The 19,116-nt window shown below is 34.1% G+C and overlaps 1 protein-coding gene across 2 annotated transcripts in view; it reads right to left on the reverse strand.

Annotated features, from left to right (window-relative positions):
• The window catches only part of LOC145277793 (CXXC-type zinc finger protein 1-like), an 82,625-nt gene that overhangs the window by 23,467 nt on the left and 40,042 nt on the right, over nt 1-19,116 (reverse strand). For both annotated transcript variants that reach the window (XM_080129611.1, XM_080129610.1), the window contains exons 2-9: nt 18,723-18,952; nt 17,078-17,178; nt 12,164-12,300; nt 6,655-6,741; nt 4,195-4,263; nt 2,877-2,989; nt 1,018-1,066; nt 264-353 (exon numbers count right to left, since the gene is read on the reverse strand). In XM_080129611.1, the coding sequence (XP_079985737.1) occupies nt 264-353; nt 1,018-1,066; nt 2,877-2,989; nt 4,195-4,263; nt 6,655-6,741; nt 12,164-12,300; nt 17,078-17,178; nt 18,723-18,886 (810 nt within the window). In that variant the 5' untranslated portion in view covers nt 18,887-18,952. The remainder of the gene's footprint in view (nt 1-263; nt 354-1,017; nt 1,067-2,876; nt 2,990-4,194; nt 4,264-6,654; nt 6,742-12,163; nt 12,301-17,077; nt 17,179-18,722; nt 18,953-19,116) is intronic.

The raw sequence follows: 19,116 nt of genomic DNA on the forward strand, positions 1-19,116 counted from the left end.
CAGGTGCACCGTTTGTCATGTGTTGTAGGCCTATCTCATTGAACCTATTATTTCAGGGTTTTCCTTCACCTAAAACCCTAAAATATTAGTTGGTAGACATCCAGTCCATAAATTCACACAAGAACTTTCATCTCCTCTACATTTTAAGGTTCTTTTGCAATATTTGTCATCTTTGGAGACAATTTTTCAAGGCTGTGGTGGAGGATGGAAATTAAAAAATAGATTAAAAAGAGTAGCCTTTTGATAAAAATTCTTAAACTTACTTTTCTGCCTCTTAAATTACCATGTCGACGACCAGATTTAGATTTTTGTGGTGTATTTGTCTCCAAAAACTCAGAGGTTTTATCTTTGGACTGAAAAAAAAAAAAAAAAAAAAAAAAAAAAAATGAAAAATAAATATATAAAAATAAATATGTAAACCTGCAGAAGTATGTTTTGTAATTGAAGACGTTATCAAATAAAGTTTTAAATTTACAGCTTTGTTCTTTCTAGTATCCTCTTTACAACTTGAAGATAAAGGTTAATGAGATGGATAAACTGACACTTGAATGATGATGAATACTATGAGATAATTGAAAATATCCACATATCACCCACTTAAACAACAGCAGCCCTAAAAAAAACAGCAATTATTCCCCTTTGTCATAAACCATAAACATTGGTTATGAAATGTAATTGGTTATGGAATGCAAGAACCAATGCACAAAATATGGAGCAAAGGAGAGTTATAAGCTGCTTTTTGAATGATGGTGAATGCCGGTACTCATTGAATTCTAAACAGAACTGTGCCATACATTTTTCATATCATATTAATGTCTTGTAAGAATCACATTTCAATAATAAATCACAAGCACTTAATAACAAGAGCCATTTTTGAATCCTCTTGTAGAATATATTCTTTAGCAAAAGATTAAAAAAATTTTTGGACCATTAATATTTTTAAATGAAATGAAACCCAGAAAACAATAAACTAGTTTGGCAATTCATTTGCAATTAACAGCAAAAAATTATGCTTACCTTTTTACTTTTCTTGCCTCTAATTTTAACATCATTATCCAACATCTCCCTATAGAAAACAAAAACAACAATGCGGTTTAAACTCATTTGACAAGATCAAAATAAGTAAAACTTGTAGTCACTACTATTCGAATAAGGTGAAAAAAATGTCAACTTTTGATGGATTGAGGGACTAATGAGCATACTTCTAGATATTTCTGAATAAGTGACATTTTTGCAAATGGAGGGGTGGGGGAAAAATTTCAAGTAGGTATTCCAAACCAAAGTTTAATTTTCACATCTAATTTTTTTTTTAATGTGCGCAATATATAAACAATGATACAAAATTTATTTCGGCCGACACAATTAGCCATTGAATTATGACTGTTCAAAATTTGTTATCAAAAGTTGAAATTTCACTAAATTTACCTATTTTCACATACGAAAGTGACAGTTATAACTAAAATTGTATTTGCAGTATCTATCACTCTACCTGAGAATATAATTTAAAACAAAGCCCTATACCAAAACCAAACACAATTTTAATTAAAATACAATGGAAGTATTCCTTCTGTATTAGAGGTTTTCACTAATATTATGGAGGTTTGTATATGCAACAGATATCTATTAACATTTTTCTTTTTCTATTTATAACTTGAAAATTAAAAATAGAGATTAAAAAAAAAATGAATAAAAATACTCATGTGGGGTTCAGGAATACAGAGGCATCTTTCTTCAATCCTGACATTCAAGAGTACTTGATTGTACTTGTAATGGCTATCTCCCTGATTGGGTCGAGTCAGCTTCCCCAGAACAGCATCTCTAACCATGACTTTTGCCAATCCTGAGCTATATCACACAATATAGCTAGCTAATCCAAATTTTATAGTTAAAGACCAACTACTTGTGGGCCTGATAGTGCTGCCAGGTAGTCTTTCATTGTCTGCACCCACGTAGATCTTCAACTGTTTATGAACGTTTACACAAACCAGAAGGAGAAAGGCTAGAAGGACATCATGGATGAGCTCTTCCTTGCATGGCATGACCGAAACAACAGTGTTAGAGAAGGACAGATGGCAGGAGTAGGAGATGGAAAGTTTGAATTCTCAAAAGTTTTAAAATAACTTTTATTCACTCCAATCAAAACATATTACCATTAAAGTTTAAGGGGAAGCTGTGATAGGGACCAGATTTGGGGAGGGGCAATTTGAGTAAAGAGTTGAGCAGGAAGATATTTGTATGAATTATATTTAAATTTCTATATATTTGTAATGTCCAAAAAGCAAAGAGCAGGGAGGAAATTCCAAAGAAAAGAAGTCTAAAGAAAGAAGTTATCAGGATTGGAACTTGATCTACATGGCTGTAACACAGAATGCAGTAAAGACAGCCGTTGTCGAAGACTGCAGACCACAACTGTTATTAGCCACATTTCCACAACTTTAAGAAGGTTTGTCTGCACCATAGTCTGATAAATATGCCCCTTGGTAATCATAGAAATCGCCTGTTGACACTATAATGACCACCAACGCAGACAAAAAACTCATGAAGATTCCAATTTACTTGCCTGACCATGAGGGCAGAGTTAGACACACGGTTGGTTTTTAATGTGGAGAAAATCCAGCTCCCCAAAAAGGGGCACTTTGAAGAGGAAAAAAAATAAAAATTGCCTCAATCTAGGATTTCTTCTCTGCTGATCGAGGTCAGAAAAGGTGAAGTGCAGTATCAGAACGTATACTACACTTTGCTCCTAGCCAAAAAGGCCAAAGAACAATATGGAGGTATCTGCTAATTTTTAATAAGTAATAACTATTTTTTTTATTATTGTTAGTGATGAGGAAAGATCTTCTACTCAAGTATAATTTAAAAACAAACAGACTGACCTGCGCTTGTTGACATTTGTGTAAACGGATTCAGTAATAGAAGTAACTGTACGATTGTCTCGATCCTTGTCACCAGGACGAGGTTTCCATTTCTGGCCAGATAAAATAAGTCCCTGTATGAAAAAAAGAGTAAAATTGAAGAAGATGCAAATGATTAACATTGAACAAACTTGGCAATCAATAACAAAGTTATGCCTATTTAACTGCCTCCTAACAAGGGCAGAGTTAGATACAAGGTCAGTTTTTGATGTGAAGGGCAAATCTAGCTTCACAATAGAGGCACTTTGGATTGAGACAAAACATAAAAATTGTCTCAGTCTAAGATTCCTGTTTCACTGATAGAGGACAAAACAGTTAAAGTGTAATACCAGAAGAGATAACCAAAAGAGTTATGCATATTCAGAATGAGATGGAAGAGAGAATTAAAACTCTAATCATGGACAAAAAAAAATGAGGTTGGCATCTCTATAATCAAGTTGGTTTTGCTGAATAAGTTAAAATATGTAGCTCATTTAATAGATAAGCTAAAACATTTGAAATAAAAAAGTTCATTTTCCAATATAATTTCCATTCTTAGCAACACTATTTTTTCACTCAGTGAAAAACAAGCTTTTGTATTTTTTTTATTATTATCATTTACATCTTTCGTCTTTTGTCTCATGCTTAATTTTTTCTTTAAGGCTTTGTTCTTGAGCCTCTTATGTATAACTAAAATACATGTTTTATAACAGGTAAAATTAATTCCCCCTTACAAAACAGTTTCATATCACTTTTATACCTCCTTACAAAAATTAAAATAAATATATAACGATACTAAACCTCATATCCAGAATTCTTACTGCAATTTTGATCAAAAAACCTTACATGAATTTGATTCTGGAAATTGTCTGAAATTTAACGTTTAAGCTTAAGCATTCTTGAAAATTTTAATTTGTGTCTTATGACTATGAATCAAATTCAATGCAAATCTGAAACATCTGAATTTTCAAATAAGGGTTGTGCCCATATTATGCCCGCTAAAAACCCTTTAAAATACTCCAAAGCAACAGAAATTTGAGGAGTATTTATTAATTGATACCTAATACTTATTAAAATTTCACAAAATGTATAAATATCTAATTTTTTTACAAGGGGTTCCCCTCTCTTTTTATTCTCTTTGCTAAAACTAAATATAGACCGCAACGAACAGCTGTGTTTCAAAATTCATAATGATAGGTTAATTAGTTTAGGAATGAATCCTGTGCATATATATGTACATATATTACTTTATACAGAGATATACTGATTAAAAATAAAATGAAAAAAGATTTTTCTTTACAAAATTTAGGCACTGTCGGAGTCTGCATTTCTGCCGGATCTTGTTTGGTCCACCAAATTTTTTCATGTCCTGTAAAGAAAAAAGTACAAAATGTTTAAAAAAATGTATAAAAATTACTTTATTAGTGTATCAGTTTTTGTTATATATTCGTTTCTGTAATCATCATTGTGGATTTGAATTCCAACATGTCGACCATGAAAGTGGTGATGACATTGTTGTTTTGTTTTTGCATTAGCATAAATCAATGACTATGAATGATGTAAAATATTTCGAATATTAATTTATTAATTTAACAATCAATAACTAGGTTGGCTGTGTCACAAGCTCCTAAGAGCTGACATTTTCTTATTTGGATAGACTTTGAAAAGAATGTCCTACATGGCTATCAGTATGCTAACTTTGTGTGTTATCAACTGCATCAAAATCTTATGATCTGTTCAAACATTTTTGTATCTGTCAGCAGCATCCTTTACTAACTAATATGCGTGTCAATGACGATCCAGGAGAATAGACAAAATTGAAATGAAATGTAATAATAATAATCAGCAAGTAAGAAGAACAAAACAATAATCAGTGAGGAGTTGAACATGTCTAGTGCAAATGTAGATGACACTTTTATCTATTATTAGAAAAATAGGTATATAAATATAGATTATGTAACAGCTTATGTTAATAGCTTTAGAATACAACTAAATTACTTCACATTTTTTGAGCAATTAATCTGTTAAGTGAAAATTTATTTCTGACTTCTTAACAAATTATCATTAAAATATGAAATGTTTTAGAAGCTATTTACATCCAATACTTTTATACAGAGATTTAAACATTAACTTAAAATTATTTCTAGTTTCATAACAAATTGGTACAATGAAACATTTGATCTAAAATAGACTGTGGTAAGTTCTGGTGATATTTGAGCTTCAAATATATTTTTGGAAACTAGTAATAATGGAATCTACAGATTCATTAATTCTAGTATATTTAAATGCATAAACTCATAAAATAAATATGTATTAGATACGTTTGAAGCCAAAACAAAGCATTATTACAAAATAAACAGATATTTATTTTGTTTGAAATTTATAAATATATTTCGAAGATACACTTCATCATCAGTATTTCTTTCTTTTTTTTTTTGCCATGTTGTTGTTGGAGCATAGAATCAGTAGAAGTCGATTTGCTGTTTTAACGGCAGTCTTTTCAAATATCAGAACAGTGCGTTGGTCATGCGGAATTCACGTTAGGGTTTGTGTTCCTTCATGGAAGCACTGGTTGAGTTTAAATAAAATAAATATGTATGAAACCAAAACAATGCATTATTACAAAATAAACATTTATTTTGTTTTAAATTTATATTGAAATTTATATTTTTATTTTATTCCAACTCAACCAGCGTTTCCATAAAGGAACACAAACCCTAACGTGAATTCCACGTGATTAATGCACCGTTCCGATATTTGAAAAGACTGCCGTTAAAACAGCAAATGGACTTCTACTGATTCTGTGCTCCAAAACATGGCAAAGAAAAAAAGAAAGAAATACTGATGATGAAGTGTATCTTCGAAATATATTTATGAATTTCAGTATGAATTTCAAGCAAAATAAATATCTGTTTATTTTGTAATAATGCATTGTTTTGGCTTCAAACGTATCTAATACGTATTTGTTTTATTCAAACTCAACCAGCGCTTCTATGAAGGAACACAAACCCTAATGGATAAATTCATGTTTGTATAAAATATATAAATAAATGAATTCATACTTTGAAACAGGATTTTAATAATAAATCTATGACATTATGCTAAAGTTATAATTATTTTGTTCAGGTAATGTTTTAAGCTCTATTTATAAGAAAGTCAAACAGGTCAGTTGATAGAACCTCAGACTGAAGATTTCAAGGTTTTAATTTCTCATGTCATCTGCTTTATTTGTTGGAAATTTATTATTTACTATTGTTCATTTCTAAGATCTTTCTTTTTCTTTGGTTATATCTTTGATATGCTAAAATCCAGATTTCCAAGAAAACACTGAATACTTTCATCACTGTTCACCACTATTACTAATTTAATAATAGATTTTTAATTGCTGTAAACATTCCAAATGCTGGCCTAAGAAGTATCAGTTAGTGAAAGTGAAGTAAGCAGAGGATACAAGAAAAATAAATTGCTCCAAGACAACACTTTACTATTGCGCCAGAGAGCTAAAAGTCAGTTGACTAAGCCAACTTTGAAAGAAGTGCAGTCAAGGTGTTTGAGAGTGTTCATCAGTGGTTAGTAACAGCAGGGGAGACCACTTTAATTGACCCAATGTCATACCTGTTCTTCTGTATGGTTGGTTATGATAATAGGGAGGAGGGTGATGAAATAAAAGTCCATTAATGATTTTTCTTTAAAAAAAACAACAAAAATACAATTATAGTTATTACTTATTTTCAAATTAAAAATCAAAATTGCAACATACTTTGCAGAAATCACATCGAGCACAATCTTCCTGCCGATGACATGATATGCACTCTCCACATCTCCGGGAGGATTTTTTTTTCTTTTCCTGAAAAGTAAAATAAAAAGATTAAACTTTATCATCCAGAGTCAGAATATAGGCAATATTTTATTTTGTGAGAAAACAAAAACGATTAGACCTATACCATTGACAAATGTCAGACTTGTACATAGCAGTTTTTTGTGCATTTGCTGAGAATATTTACCCGAGATTTCAATTTCACTGGGATTAAGAAAACCAGTTGTTTAATTTTCCTATATACCAACAGTCATCACCTTCTGATGTTCTTTGCGTGTGTGTGTAGGGGGGGGGGGTTAGGAAATGTTCAGAAGTCTTATTACTTTTGAGATACCATTGGAGTACAGGGAGGGGCAAGTGCTAGCGTGGTTATAAGAATTAGGAGTAGGAGTAAATTCAGGGAACTTTTGTTATTACTAACCAACAGAGTGTCACCACCGTTAACCAAGCGAAGAAAGAGTCTATCAGGTATGTGTATGCTGTGATGACGTATGAAAGCGAAACCTGGCCCGTGAGGATTTAGGACATGCGTTGCAAGGAGAAAAAGGACATAAAAATGATATGATGGATGTATAACATGAATCTATGCCAGGCTTAGATCTGAAAAGAAGATTAAATGTGGACAGTATAGCGAGAAGTATTCAGAACAGAAGACAACAATGATATAACATTGAAAGAGTGGATGAGAGTTCGAGTTAGTAGATATAGAACAGTTGAGGTAGCAGAGTCCATTTAGAAGGACAAGAAAAATATATGAGGAAGTGATAAGAATAGATTTGAGAGAAAGAGGGATAAATAAAGACCTTACCAGAGATAGGTTAGTTTGGAAATCAATTTCTTAAAGCTGTCCAGCATGTAATATGGACATAAAATTGAATATGATGATACTTTATCTGTAATTTTGCCGATTTTCATTAAATTGGTGTGAGATTCATTTGTCAAGCTTCTTTGATTTCCCCTGTTGGATGACTTCTGCTTAAATTTTCACAAAGTTCTTAAACATATGTGAGGATCTGCTCCATTTAACATTTTCAATTTGTTATGGTTAACTACAAATGGATACTCACGACTTTCTTCACCTTCGAGGAAATTGTTTAGCTCATGTTACAGTGTATGTTCGTTGACAATCCCTAGACAAATGTTCTGTGGCCGTTGCAAGCTGATGGTACTGCTTAAAACCAGGTTTAATCTCGTACAAGAAAATTATTTTCTTTTACTTTTTTAAATCATCAAAATTTTTAAGTTTAAGTTACTTGTAGTGGCATTCACCATATCTCAAGCCATTCATGAAGTATTTGCTATGGAAAAGGTTTCTTTGAGATTTGTTTTAAAGGAAGGGACTGAACTGGGCTCCCAAATTGGAACAACATCACTGGATGCAATTTTGTATCATACCCAGCACAACTGTGCACAACTGTGCTGGGTATGATACAAAATTGGGAGAGGGCTGGAACAAATGATAAGGTTGAGAAATCAAAATTGGGAGAGGGCTGGAACAATATCAAGGTTGAGAAATAAAAAAAAAAGAATTGTAGCATTGTAACAGTATTTGGTCTTCTTCTATCTACATAGTTTGTCCCTACTTCACTTTGTCAACAGAACTAGCTGATCATCTCTCTAAATTCGCAGTAGAGATGTGGCAGACAAAGTTTTTGTTTTTCTTTCTTTCTATAAGTTTTCATTTTTCTTTCTAGCTAATAAGTGAATGTGGATGTGACCCAAGCTAAGCAACATGACTGCAACACCATGCCTCCTACACTGAATGAAGTAAGAGATTATTGCACCACCTGCAAAACAAGGTTCTTGGTGAGGATGGGATCACAGCAGAAATCAACAATGCTTTGCCTGAGATGTTTGTCCCGTGGGTGTTAGAAGCCTTTGAGGCAATTTGGCACACTGAAACGTCCCCTTCTGATTGGAGTGAGGTAGTGCTTCTTCCATTCTTCAAAAAGGGCGGCAGAAAAATCTGCTCAGATTATTGGGGGATAAGCTTCATTGATGTTGTGGCAAAAGCCTTTATGGTTCTCCTGTGTAGATTCCAAAGTGTCCGCAACTCCCGTACATGCCCTTCTTAATGCAGCTTTCGACTGGGCAGGGGGTCATACCAATTAGATTTTCAGCTTTTAGTTCATCCTGGAAAATTGTTGGGCATTTCAGCAAGCCAGTCTTCTGCTTTGTTGACTTTGCAGCTGCATTTGAACCTGTTGATCCAGATTCACTCTGGCATATTCGCAGCCAGATGGTATGCCAGCAAAACTTTTGAGGATTATTGAAAGCTTACTATCAGTCTACTAGGGCCCGAGTATGGGCCTATGGTGAAGAGTCGGAGACTTTGAGGTGAAGTTAAGCGTTCGACAGGGCTGTGCCCACTCCTCCATTTTTTTCAACTATGTGATTAATTATAGCCTCAATGAAGCCCTGCAAGGTCACAAGGGGTTGCGGTTGGGTGAAACGTGATAGTGACCGACCTTGCTTATGTAGATGATATTGTCCTGGTTGGATCAACTGACAAGGAGGTGAAAACAGTACTCAACTGCTTGAAAACTGTCATTCGCAGATTAGGAATGCCTATCAATGCCTCCAAAACAAAGGTCATGTCCTTGCTGATTGATCAGAGTATTTACTTGCCGCTCACGCTGGATGGAATTCACCTATATGATATGGATTCCTTTGTCTATCTTGGCTCTACTATCACACTAACTGGGCAGACAGTGGCTGAAATCGGATGGCAAATAGGATCAGCATGGTCCGTATTCTTCCATCTCAACTGGTCTCTGTGGTCTTGACAGGAAAGACACTTGAACAAGAAAGAATGCATCGATCAGACAATAGTGAGAACCATCCTTCTCTTGGCTGTGAGATGTGGCCTATGAAAATGGCAGATCTGCACAAACTAGAAGTTTTCGACAACGACCGTCTTTGCAGCATTCTGCAATGCTGTTGTAGAGATCGTGTTCTAGTTTCTACTCTCTGCCAAAGACTGACCATATGTTCTCTGCAGTCCGTCCTTCTCCAACGACGTCTCTGGTGGTTTGAATATGCAGCTTGTCGACCAGAGGAAAAGCTTACCCACAAGATCCTCTCTCCCTCTCTCTGCTTGGCAGGCACAAACATGCAGGTGGGCAGTTGAAAACCTGGGCCACAAAAATTAAGGACAACCTGGCAGTATTATTAGGCACACAAATAGTTAGTCTCCGGCACTGAAATCGGGAGTGGTAACCATTTTCTGTGACCTGACCCAGGATCGTCGAAACTGGTCTGTGACGGTTAGAGATGCAGTTTGTGCACAGGAGGAAGCCGGCTCAATCCAACCAGGATAATAACCATCTTAAGTACAAGTAAGTAAGCAATAATCTAATATGTAAAAGGCAAAATGGACGCGCACGTTTGTGTATGTTCATGAAAGGCTTTTTTCATTGGTGTTCTTGCGTAGATTAGATTCCAGGAGAAGTTTTCTTATACTTCCTAGATCGTAATATCTAGGATTTGCAAATGGATATTGTCTATCTTTTTTTTGATTGAGTTTTAAAAAATTCCCGTTTTGAGTGTTTGTTTGTCTTTTTCATGTAAATAAAACGAAACAAATCGCATGCAAACTCAACCTCCCGGCCAGGTAGTATCTGTTCTGTAATTAGTCCTTGATCAATGTAGGGGAAACCCTTCATACTGAGACAATTACAATTATTTAAATACTACCAGAGTACCCCCCTTTTTGCCCTAGCTGCTTTTATCCCCACATTAAAAACTTTTGTGGGAGGTTTAAAAGCAACACCATTTCTACAAGTCATCTTTTTCATTGACTACATTAAATTTGAACGCTTTACACTTCCGGTCGCGTCATGGAGTAGGAGTCAGATGTCAGATTTTCTTCCACTTTCTTTTCCGCTTTTGTCACGGGTTCAAGCCTGCCTGCCTACTACCACTTTTTTTTTATATATATCTACAAATACCCGGGCAATACCGGGCATCCAGGCTAGTCTATAATATAATTCTCACCTGTCTGTTTAAATGTATGTATGCATGTATGTTTGTATGTCTGCCGAAAACTTTTGACAGAGGCGATGGATTTTCATGAGATCAGTATCGTTTTGAAGCTTGAGTCTTCAGACGACAAATATTGAAAAATTGGCTAAAAACATTAATTCCTTCACCCTCAACTGGGCACTTTTCTACAAGGAGGGGTCACTTTTTTCGCCAATATTTTCAAAAGTCATCCCCTCTTTTCGATTGACTAACTTTAATTTAAACCTTTGCCTCTTCCGGTTTGGCGATGGATGCAACGAAAAAAACGGCACATTTTTTTTATTCACGTTCTTTTCCTCCTTCGCGGTATGGGTTCAAGCCTGCCTGTCTACTTTCTACCACTTTTTTCTTTTCGCTCAACACACACCTCCAAACACCCGAGCAACACCGGGCACCTAGGCTAGTAATGACATAAAACAAAAACAAACTTCAACAATCTTGTTGCTCAATGACTCTCGTTTTTTAATGTTTTACTCTCATACACATAAGTTTCCTATGGCTTGCCTCCTGAGAGGGAGGGATGAATGAAGGCGTAGCTACAAAAAAGGAAAACCAAACTGAATCAGCTCATCAGCCAAAGAGAAAAAAAAGTCCTTTACTGCAATTTCCTGTACACGTAGCTCTAGTTTCACTTCTTTTTTCTTTTACTTTTCTTCATCTCAAACAAGGCACATGACACATTGTAAAGAGCTATTGTGATCAAGGGCCAGATTTAAAGAGTGCATTCAGTGGGGTAGAAAGATATTTGTTCACATTATCTTTACGTTTGATTTGTCCATGTTGAAAATAATGTGTCACCTCTAAAACACATCCGCATTAATACAATGTTTAGATATATAGCCATCGTGAATAACTTGAATTTTTCTTTTAACTAAAAAGGATCTGATTATATTAAATATCCGTCTAATAAAATTATGCAAATTAATCTTCCTGTCAATCTTGTCAAAGGCCTTGAATATATCAACTTATCCAGTGTATGGTATATGCATTCAAAGATGAATATTAGGATATCTGCAATAGAACAAAATTGCCTAAATCCATGCTGTTTCTCATTTTCAAGATGGTGGACTATGGCTAGATTGGTTAAAGAAGAGCAGAAAGTGACTTATAAGGCTATAATTTTGCAGGTCAGTTCTTTCAGAATTCTTAAAAACTGATATTACAGAGGCAATTTTCCAGCTATCAAGGAATCAACCAACTTCTAATGGAATTTTTTATTCTCTTAAATTTTAAACTTATGCGCAAAATTTCTGATTCTAACCTTATTTTTACTTGGCTGCAGATGTAAATATTGCTACAGCATAACATTTAAAGTAAATCTAATAATAGCAATTTAATAGGAATCATGCAGAGTAAAATGGTCGAGAAAGCATTTATTAAAAAATTAAGTGGCAAGTTTGAACAATACAAAAACCAACATAAAAAATACCTTTAATTTCTTTACAGGAATTTCTTTTTGCTGCCTCTCTGTGTCGCTGGAGTCATTGATACGGTGCTGTTTCTCTTTGTCTTTCTCTTTCACAACCTTTTTGTTCTTATATAGAATATCCAAGTTTTTGTCTCTCTCTGCAAGATAAATATTTGAGTAGACTTATATAATCAAAGTCACTTGGAAAAAAAAAACCCAACAACAACAACTTTGTTTATAAATACTTCAGTCAGAAAAAAATTATATTACAAATTAATTTTATTACTTATTCTAGTATTCACCTTCTTAACTCTGAATAAAAAATGTAAAAATAAACCTGTAAATATGAATTATATCTAAAACATTGATAAATATATATATGTAAACACCATGGTGTAGCATTCATTAGTAGTTGTTGTAGTAGTAGTAGTAGTAGTAGTAGTAGTAGTAGTAGTAGTTCTAACTGCATAAATCACCAATAGAAGTATTATAGAAAGAATAAATGAATTTAAACATTTAAAAGTGTAGAAAAAATAATGTTATTTCAAATTTTAATGTATTTGCACATTTGAGGATACAGATTTTTTTTGAACTTGGTTGGAATCAACAAAGTTCAAAAAATGTATATCCTCAAATTTTCAGTGTCTTTGGATCTCTAAGTTAACCCATTACTTAAGTGGTTTATCCCTGATGTCATTCTTATGTATATTCCACTAGTAGAGTTTGGTGTGGTAGGTATAATTTTAGCCTCATAAACAACAGATTTCAAGCGGCACCTCCCTTCCAAAGAGCAGTTGTTTTCATTTCTGCCCAAACATGCTAGAGTAGCTGGTAATTTAGATCTGGAGGTGATTTTAGCTTTCATAAGTCGACTGCAGGGTAATCTTATTTTTAACAACATTCCTATTAAATAATTTATGGATGCTATTGTTACAGAGAGAGAGAGAGAGAGAGAGAGAGAGAGAGAGAGAGAGAGAGAGAGGTGAGTAAACGTGGAGGTAGACACGTTTACCAGAACCAAAGGTCAGCTGACCAGATTACGTATATGTGACGTGGTCAGGCAGGTTGGCTAGATCTGGGAGATTTGATTTGAGCTTTGAAGAAGACGGACGTTTTTCCGTGGTCTCCCCCTCTTAACTGGGGAGGGGGGAGACGAACGCTGACGTGTGTGAAGAAGAACCCACACAAGCAGATTTCACTTCCACCTGCTGCAGGACCTCTGGGGAAAGTGAAATAAAAAACTATAAAACACATTCATCGTCTTGGAGTGATAAATCTTCGTCAAACAGGTATCAAGTCTCCCTCCAGGATGAGAAATTCCCAGATGGTCCAACAGCGAGAAGAAGCAGAGGTAGGTTCAGAAATTACATGTCACACACACGATTCCCTTTATGATAATCAAACACACAACAATTTATATTAGAGACAATCATACGCACACGAATACATTTTGATGTTATACAGTGTATACAAGAAACGTAAATGTATGCCTTCGCCTTTTGATGTTATACACCAAACGTAAAAAGTGACCCTCAAGGATAACCTCGATGATAACGAATATATAACACTATGTTGCAGTCGGAAATGTTTAAGTTTTAAGAATAATTTACCCATATTTGTAATGAAGTTAAGTGAAAATTGTGGGAGGAGGGAACAAATAATACTTCTTTGTTTTGTTGTTGTTTATCTTATTTGTTCTGTAAACCCTTTTTACAGTGTGCTATTGTAGTAAGAGGTGGCCTGGTTAAAAACATCTATGTTCAAGAACTACAGAATTTTAAACCTGTTAATATTAAATATGACATTTTTAATACTAACAGTGGGTAGGATGACTCTATATTAAGATCTCTTAGTTCTTCATTTGGTTTATATTAGACTTATGTGTGCCATTACTTAGGTCTAGATTTACACAAAGAAAGTTAACTTTAGACAGGTTAGTATCTATTATGTTTATAAGTTCTAATTGATGCATATTTGTGGTTAATTGTTTGTAAAGTTTATCTAATGTATGTTCATTGTAATTTAAAGGTATAACAAGAAAATGTGACGAGAAAATCTATCTTTTAGTGAGCTTAGGATAAACAATCTGATTAGATGGCAGATATTGGCATTATATTATGTGCCATCATGACATCAAATGAGTCTTCAGGATTTTAGTTTTTTTTTTATACAAGTTTTGTCTGTATAAAATTAAAATCTGGTATGCATCATAGTTTCTATTTCTGTCTTGCTTATATCTGTATATCTGCAAGTGAAGTCTACGAGCATACTTAGGATAGTCTTAGCTTTAGAAGGGTAAAAGTCTTATGCCACATTGTATAAATGTACAAACATTTGTTAGGTATGTTGTTGATAATAAATTCCCTGTTTATCCAGCACTGCAAGTATGTATCATTTTATTTAAATATGCGTGTTTGGCAGTCTATATATAGGCCTGTTGATAACATCTGCCTTATCGTATTTAAAGATGAACAAAACCTCCTGTTTAGCTGATTTTATCTAAAGTAATGGCAGAAACACTAGAGGATGACCTCCAATCAGTAGTGGAATGGGGACAAAAATGGATGGTAACGTTCAATGCCACCAAGACAAAACTGGTTTCATTCAATAATTACAAGAAACCTTCTCTACCACCTATAGCAATGGCCAACGACTCTTTATCTGAGAGTACGTCTCTCAAGCTCCTTGGCCTAACGTTCACAGGAAACATGAGTTGGAACAATTACATCGAGGGCATTGCCAGGGCCGCTGCAAGGAAGGTGGGCTCTCTCTACCGTGCTAGAAAACTTCTAACACCCGAAAGTATCCTGTACCTCTATAAGGCCACTATTCGCCCATGTATGGAGTATTGCTGTCATATTTGAGCCGGTGCATCGGCTACTAGTCTCTCGCTCCTTGACAGGGTTCAAAAGAGAGTCGTAAATCTGATAGGCCCTAAACTGGCATCTAAGCTTCAGCCTCTGTCCCATCGTCGAAACGTTGCATCCCTCTGCCTGTTCTACAAGTATTATAATGGTGAATGCTCTGAAGAACTGCAAGCACTTGTGCCCCCACGACGTGAACACCCTCGACAGACCCGACAAGCTGCAAAATCCCACCCCCACGCTGTAGAGATCCCTAGATGTAAAAGATCTTTCTACTCCAGTAGTTTCTTCCCCAGAACAGCTAGACTTTGGAATTCCATTCCAGGTCACTGCTTCCCCAACTGTACTGACATGCATAAGTTCAAGTGCAACGTGAACCAACATCTCGCTGCCCTAATCCCTACATAGTACCCCAGTAGATGTTTCCCCTGATAGTAGCCCCCTACACCAAAGTGGCAATGTGTCTTGTTTGGGGTGAAAATGTAATTTAAAAAAAAAAAAAAAAAGCTAGTTGTAGTGCTCTATTTACTATTTTTAGTTTCATGGCATAATCGTTGATAGTGCTATTTGGTATTTTTTTTAGTGATGGTATATATAGTTGTAGTTATTTCTTAGCAAATAGACTAGATTTAACACATCTGAAAACGTGAGTATCAATAGACTAAAGAAATTTTCATGATATTACTCATCTAAAACAAAGTTATTTTGTTCGATTTTCCAAATAACATCGAAATCACAATCTGTCTGACATAACAATATTTGATTCCGACTAACTTTCTTTTTTTTTTCATTCAACTGTTATTTTACTAAACATTTTTAACAATTAAAATAGACTTAGCTCATTCTTTATTGAAAATGATTGCAATAGATTCACATGCTTCTTTAAATTGATGTATTTACTGAATAATCTGCAGACGGTGAAATTTATTTTTTAAAGCTTCTTTGCTTTAAAGGACATTTTATAAATACATCTTGACAAGAGAAGAGTGTGTCAGAGTTATTGATTTTGCACATTGCATCCAGGTGTGCTTATCACCGAACAACAATAAAACAAAGACTACTGGAAATTCATCATTAAAGCTTGGATAAATCAGGCATAAACTGAAGTTTATTTATACTCACTGGTTTGCGACGGTAAAGGCAGACAGAGAACTTGTATCCAGTCATTGTGTTTTTGATGTTCAACACTGAAGTCGCTAATGGCTAGATCATGCCACTGACTCTGCTGCTGATCATCAATGGTGGGTGGCACTGATGTGTAATGCTGTTAACTCCACTGGAACCGACTTAACCTTCCCCGGGTGAACGCCGCTACAAATACTAAGTATGGTTAGATTGTAGAATTTTATTAACGATTCCATGAGTTATATTTGGCGGAAGGAGGCACTGTATCTGGCTTACATCAACACTGGCTGTCATGTAGGTCATGTAGGGCAAGTAGATTACTTAAACAATGATATATGGCAAAAGAGTACTAAAAAGATATATGACTACGCAAATGAAAGAATATATTACAAACTCCCTTTCCGTTCTCTTTTTAAAAAAGTAAAATTTTAATAGAAAACCATTTTCAATCATAACTGTCTCATGATATTTTATCACCATTCAATAAGCACACCTGGGTACAACATGCAAAATTGTCAATAACTCTGATACACTTCTCTCTTGGTATTACTCAGATTACTCAGATTTTGGTGGGGATAGCCCTCTTCAGTTCAGGAAAATAAGCTAGGGATTTTTTTATCTTTGAAATAAACCCACAGAAAAAATTTAGTGTGTGTGTGTGGGGGGGGGGTAATAAGACTATTCAAAACCACACCTCCTACTGATGAGATGATTAAAAAAAGTGTCCTTTCATATCATTGAACAGCAATAAAACAAAGTCTGTTGAACATTCATGAATGAAACTTGGTGGACAAGTTAGGCATAGACTGAAGTTTATTTATGCTAAATATGGTTGAATTGCAGAAAGGATTGTGAATTTGATTAACAGTTCAATGGGTGGACTCCTGTATCAATGTTTTTTTTACACAAGGTATAGTTTGAAAAATGATTCATTTTTATTACTTACCTCGACAAGCATCACAGAAGAATTGTTTGATTATTTTAGCTGCTGCCTGTGTTACACCAATGCAATCACCATGGTACCATTCATTACAATTATCACAGCCACTAAAAGACCAATGAAAACGTATAATATTGGTCATTAAACAGTAATATTAGTTATAGCAAGAAAAATGTTATCTATTGGGTCAACCATTTACTTTGGGTTAGATTGTTTAAATAAGAAAAAAATTAAACGGTTAAAAAGTTAAAATATAAAAAATAAAATGACAAAATCCAAAATTATGTTATCTGGTTGTTATATCTTTCTCTTGCCAATGGGTTAAATATCTGTGATTTTCTTTTGTTTATAATAAACTATTTTAATCTTTTTATGTTTTCCTTTCTTTATGACATTTTACTTAATAAACAGAGGGAGAGAGAGAGAGTCATGAAAGCAAGAGTGATAAAAATGGTATTATAAAATAAGGGTGGGTTCATGAGAGGATCACACAACATACATTAAAACAGGAAGAGGGTGATAGGCAGAAACTTAAGAGATGAGTCATTTGGTAAATTAATTGAAAATTAAGGATAATTAGAATAATTAAAATAGATATTTGCTCTACAAATGTAATATCAAATAATATTTCAACATACATTTTGCATGATTAAAATATATAGAGAAAAAGCTTTAAAGAAGCAAACACTGATTCAGTCAGCTTTGGTACATAATAAAATTTTTAAAATGACACTATTTGTATTGATAAACTAAAAACTGCAAATTAACCTACAAGCAATACACATGGTTTTTATTATTCGAGACAAACTGGATCATAGAAACCGCAATGATACTACACAACAATGGCACTTTTACACTTCCAATCCAACATAATGAAACAGTGTATCATTTCATTCTCTCAGTTGAAACATCAGCTACCCATCAGAAAGTCTTCTGAAATTAAACATAGCTTTCAAATAAAAACTTCCTAACACTTGGGGGGGGGGGGATAATATTTGTTTTTATTTTATTATTGATCGATTTTTTTATTAGGATAAATTTCTGAATTTGTATTACTATACACATAGATTCAAAAAAGTTGTCAAAAAACAAATATATAACAAATAAATGTTATTAAAGGCAAGATAAGTTACTTTTCTACCTAACTGGATAATTTTTTAGTGTTTTTATTTAATGTAACAGGTTTATTCACCGATGTAGTGGAAAACTGAAAATGGCGCCAGACTCGCTGTTGAACACGGTAAGTTTGGGAAAATGAGTTTAAAATAAAAAACTATACAAAATACTGTTAAAAACCCACTGAATATATGTCAGCCTATGTCATGGTAACATATATTGAGTGAGTTTCTAACAGTATTTTGTGCAGTTTTTATTTTTAACTCATTTTCCCAAACTTACCGTGTTCAACAGAAAGTCCAGTGCCATTTTCAATTTTCCAATACATCGGTAAACACTATGTTTTTTGAGCTGAATAAAATGTTATATTGAATAAAAACACTAAAAAATTATCCAGTTAGGTAGAAAAGTAACTTATCTTGCCTTTGATGACATTTATTTGTTATATATTTGTTTTTTTGATAACTTTTTTGAATCTATGTGTTTAGTAATACAAACCCAAATTTCTTAATGTATGTTTTTGGCTTGTACTTACATCATGAAACGTGAGCAATCAGTCGACCTGCATATACAATATTGTATAGGTTCCTCCTGTTCTTCCCCCTCCTCCATCACCTCTTCTTCCTCCTCTTCCTCCTCCTCCTCTTCTTCTTCTTCCTCCTCCATAGGAGTTGCCATTCCACCAGATGCTTGTTCCATTGCTTTTATCAATTGATTCACTTTTGCCTGGCGTTCTGGGAGCTGGAACTGGTGGGCAATCTCTCCCTGAAATTGAAACAGAAATACATGCTCTATAGATAGGTTCTGTAGAAATCAGTAAAAAAGTAAAAAGTAAGAAAAAAAAAATTTAATTCATTAAAAACTACCTGTATCAAATTGGGGTTGCTTGAGATACAGTTAAGTTTTTAATATTAATTGGTTTGCCCAAT

Source organism: Euprymna scolopes, chromosome 6 (assembly GCF_053919585.1).
Source record: "Euprymna scolopes isolate OS-2025 chromosome 6, ASM5391958v1, whole genome shotgun sequence".
NCBI lineage: Eukaryota > Metazoa > Mollusca > Cephalopoda > Sepiida > Sepiolidae > Euprymna > Euprymna scolopes.